The 7,944-nt window shown below is 45.4% G+C and overlaps 1 protein-coding gene across 2 annotated transcripts; it reads left to right on the top strand.

Annotated features, from left to right (window-relative positions):
* The first annotated feature begins 241 nt into the window (after positions 1–241).
* Rfk (riboflavin kinase) lies at positions 242–7,244 on the top strand. Of its 2 annotated transcripts, none has more exons than XM_059247755.1 (4): positions 242–562; positions 1,638–1,789; positions 5,687–5,789; positions 6,858–7,244. In XM_059247755.1, the coding sequence occupies exons 1-4, from the start codon at positions 481–483 to the stop codon at positions 6,986–6,988; spliced, it is 468 nt and encodes a 155-aa protein (XP_059103738.1). In that variant the 5' UTR covers positions 242–480; the 3' UTR covers positions 6,989–7,244. The 2 variants fall into 2 exon arrangements, with proteins under 2 accessions (XP_059103738.1, XP_059103748.1); XM_059247765.1 differs by lacking the exon at positions 242–562 and adding an exon at positions 1,125–1,194.
* The last annotated feature ends 700 nt before the right edge of the window (positions 7,245–7,944 follow it).

Here is a 7,944-nt window from a genome sequence, read left to right as displayed (position 1 = left end):
TATTTCGGCATAGCTCAGTCTGAAGAAGCTGAAAAAGAAGCTATTAGAGGCTGGGCCACGGGCAAGGGCGGGGCCACAACGGCGTGGGCGGGGCCTCAACTTCAGGGGCTGGACCAGGAACCAACGGGTAGCAGATGGGGCGGGGCCACGACGACGTTGGGCGGGGCGAGGACTCTGGGCGGGGCCGCAGCGGCGGAGGCGGGGCTACCGCCGGGGGAGCTACGGAAGCCGGGCAGGTTCGTCGCCGGGGCCGCAGACTTGTGCGTTCACCGCGGTTGTCGTAGTTCCGGCTGAGCGTTCGCTGAGTTCTGGCGGCTGGAGGCTGCTCTGCCGGCAGGCAACGGTAAGCGGTGGGTGTCCCGCTCCGCCAGCCCAGCTCCTGCGGGATCCCCGGCTGGCCCGGGCCCGGGTGCCGCACTCACGGCGGCTCCGCCGCAGGCGCGGAGCGAGCAGCAGCCCGCATCCTCCGAGGTCGGCGTCATGAGGAGCCTGCCATTCTTCTGCCGCGGTCAGGTGGTGCGCGGCTTCGGCCGCGGCTCCAAGCAGCTGGGCATCCCCACAGGTGAGCGCGTCGCGGGGCCGTGGAGCTCCGGGCCGTGGAGCTCCGGGCCGTGGAGCTCCGGGCCGTGGAGCTCCGGGCCGTGGGGCAGGGGGTCGGGTAGCCGCACTCCTGCCACTAAAAGCCGAGCTTGCGGAGCCCGGTCCGGGAAGGTACTGCAGGTCGGATTGGCCGAACTCTCAAGCTGTTGAAAGTTCTATGCTCTTCAGATGTTACTGTGTAGTAGTGATCAATGACAACACGGGTAGTTCTACGAGAGCCAACGTTTATTTGGTCTGACTACGTAAGTTTTTGTAGTCAAGACTTGACTGCCCGTCCTTAAAAGATGATACCTGGGCTGTTTCTTGACCCATTGGATCAATCTTTGAATTTGAGATTTGGGTTTGTGTATTTTGAAGCTAAGAATCTTTTGAAGTGACTCAGCCTGCTTAGCGTTACTAGGTAAGAGCGGGGGCTTTCTGTTTGTTTTAATTATAACAGACCGGGGTTTCCCAGGCTGCCGCCTACTTCATGAGCTCAGGAGAGTTCTCATAGCCTCCTGAATGGGACTAGAGATATGGGTAATCTTGGGTAATCTCCGATGAACCTCCCCGTTTATTTTATCTCTTTCTTTCCACTTGGACATTTTCGTGTAGGTTTGTTTGTTTGGTGTTTTTTGGTTTTTTGAGATAGGGTTTCTTTGTGTAGTTTTGGTGCCTGTCCTGGATTTTGCTCTGTAGGCCAGGCTGGCCTCGAATTCAGAGATGCGCCTGGCTCTACCTCCTGAGTGCTGGGATTAAAGGCTGCGCCACCACCACCTGGCTCGTGGATTTTTTGTTTGTTTGTTTGTTTGGTTTTTTTTTTCGTTGTTTTTTTGTTTTTTGTTTTTTGAGATAGTCATACACTTGCCTTGTGTCTCATTCCTAACCTGTGTGTCTGAAGAGAAAAAAATCCAAGCCAGAATATGGAGGGTTGGATTGGGAGTCTTAGAAAAGATTTTGGAAGTCAGAGTGTAAAGATTCAGACTAACCTTTTAATGTGATTTTAATCAATATTTAATATGAAAATTGTAACTGAGTATCTTTTTACTTCTGTTTAGCCAATTTTCCTGAACAAGTAGTAGACAATCTTCCAGCTGATGTGTCCACTGGCATTTATTATGGTTGGGCCAGTGTCGGGAGTGGAGATGTCCATAAAATGGTGGTGAGCATAGGATGGAACCCATACTACAAGAATGTGAAAAAGTCCATGGTAAGAGTCACGTTTTGCTCTGTTAAATGCACACAGAATTCCTCAGCATACTTGAAGGGTTTAGAGTAAAGTATCAGACATGGTGATACTTTACCCCTCAGGTTGAGACTGAGGGGTCATGAGTTCAAGAAAGCCTGGGTGACTGGGTGTGGTGTCACACACCTTTAATCCCAGCTCTTGGGAGGTGGAGGGAGGCGGATCTCTGAGTTCAAGGCAGACTGGTCTATGTAGTGAATTCCAGGGAGCTAAGACTACATAAAGACCCTATCTCAAAACAACAAAACAAAAAGACTAGCCTGGGCTGGATGCTGTCCTACACTTCCACTTCATTCCTACTGCACCCACAAGCATTTATTTACTTTTATTTAAGTGGATATTTTATTTTTCTACATGTTTGTTCTCTGTTTCCTTTGAACAAAGTGAGTCTCCCCATACAGGTATAAAGTTGGATCAGGTTTTTGTAATAATTCTCTACTAACCTCTCTGCTTTTTGGTTGACATGTGTAATCCATTTAAATTAAATATCTTATTTTTAATTCTGTGTCTGTGGATATGCACATGGACTCAGGTTCCCATGGAGGCCAGAAAAGGAAGTTGGATCCATGCAGCTGGCCAACGCTGGTGCTGGGAACCAAGCTCAGGTCCTTACATGCTCTTAACTGCTGAGCTGTGACCGCAGCCCTCCATTAAAAACTTAAAGTAACTGCTGCAACCACACTATTGGACATTCCTATAATCCTAACACTTAGACACTGATGCAGGAGGATGACAAATATAGCCTGGATTGTATTGTGAGACCCTATCTCAAAAAAGAGTAATTTCTGGTAAGGAAGATTCCATTGTAATGCTCTTTGTTTTCAGTATGTTCGTAAGTGGGCATTTCCGTTTCTCTCAGTATTACCTGTTTTATTAGGCCGTTTTCTTTTCCATACAGGAAAACTAGTCTTCCTGCTCAGCCTTCCTAGTGCTGGATGACAGATGTGGGTGACCACAGTGTTTTTGTAATTGTTCATGAATTTATATTTACCAGAAATAAAAATGAAGTATTACTGGTTTTTGAGACAGGGTCTCGCTGTGTAACCCTACCTGGCCTGGAACTCCGAGAGGCCTGGAACCTGCCTCTCCAGTGCTGGGATTAAAGCATGCACAATCACGCCCAGCTGTTTTGTTTAAGACGGGGTCTTCCTGTGTAGTCCAGATTGGTCTGGAACTCACCAGATAGCCCAGGACCCCAAAACACTCATGCCTTGGCCTTCTAAGTGTTAAGATTACAGGTGTGGGCCATAAAACAGGCTTGCAAGTGAGATTCTTTAAAAAGCATTTCATAAAATTGGTCTTTGCCACAGTATTTTATTCAGAGTTTACTTGTTTGATTGCCTTTAGACAATTGCTTACTGAGTGTGTTTTAACTTTATTCCTGTGCTCTCTCTCTTTGTTTAAACATCCCTGGGAATCATATTCAAGGCCATAACATACTAGGCCAGTGTTCTGCTTAGCTACCCTCCTAGCCTCTCTCTCTAAAATCACCTTGAGGGTATAGTCCTTTTCTTTTTTTCTTTCTGCCCTACTTTTCCCCACAGCTTACATACTTGTTGGATTTGGGTTAATCTTTTGTAGATCAAATGAAAAAACAGTTAGTGGAAGAATTTTATTTTGAGGCACGGTCTTGCTTGTAATCCTGGCTGACCTTGAACTCACAAGCCATCCTCTGACTCCTGAGTGCCAGGGTGCTAGGCCTTGTGCCAGCACGCTGAATTTTTAACTCTGAGGAGTAATAAGAGAGGAAGATTCACAGAGAATCACAGAGCTAAGTGCTGAAGTAATAGATCAGTGGTTCTCAACCTTGCTAATACTGCAACCTTTTGATACAGTTCCCCATGCTGTGGTGACCCCCAACCATAAAATTATTTTCGTTGCTACTTTGTAGCTGTAATTTCTCTACTCTTATGAATCGTAATGTAAATATTTTTGGAGATAGAGGGTTGCCAAGGGGGTTTCAACCACATGTTGAGAACTGCTTTTATAAACAGTAATGACCTTGAAGTCCTTATGGATTTGGGCTGTGCTGATTATTTAGTGGGGAGAAAATTGGAGAGATAAGAATTGGTAAGAGAACAGCACATGCTTTTCTTTTCTTGGGGAGTGGAAGGAACAGGGAGGAGAGCCTGTTGGCATTTCCATAAAGCATTATCAAGCCATTTCTGGACTGCCTAGATTCTGATAGGAAAAACTCAGTTACCCACTCTCAAGATGCTCATACAGTTTAGAACAGGCTGTTTATTTTTAATATTGTTATTTGCCAGTAACAGCCATCCATGAAAGTCTTTTGCCCTAATGAAAGTGTTGTCCTATTAATTTTAGTATAGCCGAGGTCATCATTTTCTTTTATAGCTAGTGTTTTTAATAATCTAATTGGAGATCAAACTCAGGTCTTCTAGATTGGTGCCAACCACCTTTACCCACTAAGCTATTACATTTGCCGCACCTGTTTTTGAGAGAGGCTCTCTGTCGCTTAGTGTGATCTGACTCAGTAATGTTGCCTCAGCCCTGGAGTGCTGGAATTAACAGGAGCCATTGCCTGTCCTTGAGCTCCTACCACGATGTCTGAATTTCCATAGCATTGGCCTATGTACCTCTTTCCCTACTGAGCCTGAGACCCTGCCCATGCCTAACAAGTCCTCACCACTGAGCTGTGTCCCACGCCCGCCCCCCTTTTGTTCTTTGGGATGGCTTCACTAAGTTGCTCAGGCTGGCCTTGCGTTTGCTCTGTACCCCAGGCAGGCAAGATCCTCACATCACAGCCTCCCCAGGAAGCTGGAATTACAGGCCTGCACCACTTGTTTCTCCAGCTCTGTTTCCAGGATTTTCTCCAATGCTTTTGGTGTTACCATATCAACTGTGAGAATAGCTCATTAGTTTTTCTGTTGCTCTTATTTTTAAGAGTCTTTTTGAAATGTGGATATAAAAGAGAATGTGTGCCAAGTCCTTCTCTCTAAATTTCGAAGATGGGGAAACAGTGCAGCAGCTGAGGCTCCTCCGTTAGCTATCTCAGGCTCTGAGCAGCCTGGAGGCACAGGCTTGCAATCTCAGTCCCCAGGAGGGAGAACCCAGAGGAGCTCACAGCTACCCTGGGCTGCAGCCAAGACTGCCTGGAAAGAGAGAGCAGCATGGTAGTGGAGGGCTTACCCAGTGAATGAAAGGCTGCGGGTTTGATCCCCAACAGGGGAAGGGAAAAGAGGACCATGCCTGGAGAAAAAGAGGGTGAGGTGTAGGTTTTTATTTTTTAAAACTGGGTTTTCTCTGGGTGGAGGTGGGGCATGCCTTTAATCCCAGCACTGTGAGGCAGAGGCAGGTGGATCTATGTGAGTTCGAGTCCAGCCTGTTCTACAGAGTAAGTTCGAGGCCAGCCAGAGCTGTAACATAGAAACCGTGTCTTGAAAAAACAACAAAAATTTATTTACTTATTGTTTTTTGTTTGTTTGTTTTGTTTGGAGACAGGTTTTTTCTGTGTATCCCTGGCTATCCTGGAACTCTGTATGTAGACCAGGCTGGCTCAAACTCAGATTCACCTGCCTCTGTCTCCCAAGTGCTGGGATTAAAGGCATGACCACCACTGCCCGACCAAGTTCATTTATTTATTGCATATAAATGTTTTGCCTGCATGTATATAAGTGCACTGTGTACATGCCTGGTGTCAGAGGAGGCCAGAAGAGGAAGTTGGATCTCCTGGAAATTGAGTTACATACAGTTATGAGCCATCCTCTGGATCCTAGGAGTCAAGCCTAGGTCCTCTGGAAGAGGAGCTCCTGCCTTTAACGGGTTGTTGAGCCATCTCTACAGTGCCCCCCCCCCCCCCACACACACACCATGGTAATCTTTTCAACACTTTGTTTGTAGGAAACCCACATCATACATACCTTCAAAGAGGACTTCTATGGAGAAATTCTCAACGTGGCCATTGTTGGCTACCTCAGACCAGAAAAGAACTTTGATTCTTTAGGTAAGAATTTATAATAATCTTCACTACTATTATGGCTGCTACTACGTGCTCATGATGACAGGACATATATTTGAGCATTTAATGCGTGTTATGCTCTATTATAAGTATCATATGCAAGTTAATCCCTTTGTCACCCACAGTAGCCATATGATGTGTTGCTATGCCCATCTCATTGATAAGGAAATTGATACACAGAGATTAGGTAGTTTGCCTTAGTCTGTTTTCTGTTGGTCTCACTGAGTACCAGCTGTTTATTTGGTGCATAGTTCTGGAAGCTGGAGTCAGGAGTGGTCCAGGAATGTAGGCTGTATCTGGTGAGGGCCTTCTTACTGCCTCAGTGGGTGGGCATTGCAGGGTGGGACAGAAGAGGGCTAGGAAGAGCTGTTCTTCTATCACAGCCACTCCCTGGGTACTCATAAATCCATTCAGCCCCCAAGGCCCAGTCACTTTCTAGCGTTTCCACTTCCAAATACTTTCAGCCTTGGGGACTGTTTAGTACATGAATTACAAGGCATACCCAAGTCATAGCAGTTAGCTAGCAAATGATGACACCTGGCATCTGAGCCTGCAAGACTGGCCGGGCAGTAGGTGCTGGAAGTGTAAGAAAGAGTAATTAGGGGGTTGGAGAGATGGGTCAGAGGTTAAGAACACTTCCAGAAGACCGAGGTTCAATTCCCAGCACCCACATGGCAGGTCACAACTGTCTGTAACTCCAAGATCTGACACCTTCACACAGACATACATACAGGCAAAACACCAATACATATAAAATAACAATAAATATTAAAAAACAAACAGAAAGAAACAGTAATTAGGAGATTTGCTTCCAGTGTCACCGAGTGCCTGTTGCTGTAGAGAGAATCTTACCCTATGATGTGAAGGGTTTCTTTCCAAGAGAACACTTTATGTTGCACAGACTTTCCTAGAGAAAGACAGGGTGCTGACATTGGTTGAGCCCCTGTCACTTGCCAGGGCTGGGGGAAAGGGTGGCTAGCCTGTGCATTTGGGGGAGGGGCTGAGCCAGAGTAGTAACATGTATTACTAGCAGTTTTTCTTTTTTTCTTCCAGAGTCACTCATTTCAGCGATTCAAGGTGATATTGAAGAAGCTAAAAAGCAACTGGATTTACCAGAACATTTGAAACTCAAAGATGACAATTTCTTCAAAGTTTCTAAAGGCAAAATTATGAATGGCCACTGATGAAAAGAACCTTATCTGTCCACTCGCTGTGGTGTCGCTAGCTTGTGATACAGTCTCACCTTCATCATATTTTAATTCGAACCTTTGTCTTAGCTATCAAGTGTTCTTCAGCTATTAGCTCCATCATGTTATGTAGTACTAAAAGATTCATTCAAAAATCAAGACTTTTTAAATGTAAAATGTTGATTACAATGTAGCACTAGAAAGCTAGTGTCTTGTAGTAGAAATAAAGTCTGAGTGTCACTGGGGGAGTGAAGACTGGCTGCGGTTCTCGTAACCATGTGTGCTGGCGCTGCTGAATGAATGAATGGGGCTTCTTTTCCCAGGAAATCCAACATGGAACTTACCCGGGGAGGAAAGTCTACAGTGTATTTTTATTATTTTGTGTATTAATATATTTTTACAGACCTACAGACTTGTGAGCTTTGAGTCACTTCATTTGAGTGTCCCAGTGCCTGTGTAGAGCTGCTTCAGCTTGAAGTGGCCTGATTGTCTCACATCAGGGCGTTGGCTTTTCTACACAGTACTGAAGACCGCACAGGGCCTCATAGGCAGGAACAACACTGAATTAGACCCCAGCCCCCTTTTCTCTTTAAGTCATACAATGGCTTGCTTTTGTGTTGTTAAAATGCTTTTTTAAAGAGTAGATGGCCTTGCTCTTTAAGGGTGGTTTTTTGTTTTGTGTTTTTTTTTTTTTTCTGACTGGTTCATTTTTCCCCCATAAGTGATTGGTGTTATTCGCGTTTGGAATATCCTACAGCCATGTGCTTCAGAGATTGCTTGTATGTGTACACCACTCCATTCATTACTGTGTGAATGGTGGTCAAGTGCATATATGCATTGCATTTTTAGGAGAAAACCCAACTTTATTTGTAGGCTTCCTTGGGATTGAAATGAACACAACCGTGTGTATGTGTAAAATTTTCTTTCCTTTTGAGACAGGCTTCCATTATGTA

The sequence above is a fragment of the Peromyscus eremicus genome, chromosome 1, assembly GCF_949786415.1.
Source record: "Peromyscus eremicus chromosome 1, PerEre_H2_v1, whole genome shotgun sequence".
In the NCBI taxonomy this organism is placed as follows: domain Eukaryota; kingdom Metazoa; phylum Chordata; class Mammalia; order Rodentia; family Cricetidae; genus Peromyscus; species Peromyscus eremicus.
The sequence above is the reverse complement of the archived record's forward strand: the minus strand, read 5'-3'. Positions and strand labels throughout refer to the sequence as shown.

What these genes read in the sequence shown, in the direction of transcription:
- Rfk (XM_059247755.1), top strand. Translation starts at nt 481, where the DNA reads ATGAGGAGCCTGCCATTCTTCTGCCGCGGTCAGGTGGTGCGCGGCTTC. An exon ending in AGAATGTGAAAAAGTCCATG is followed by an intron (nt 1,790 to 5,686) that starts GTAAGAGTCACG and finishes CTTTGTTTGTAG; the next exon opens with GAAACCCACATCATACATAC. An exon ending in AAAGAACTTTGATTCTTTAG is followed by an intron (nt 5,790 to 6,857) that starts GTAAGAATTTAT and finishes TTTTTCTTCCAG; the next exon opens with AGTCACTCATTTCAGCGATT.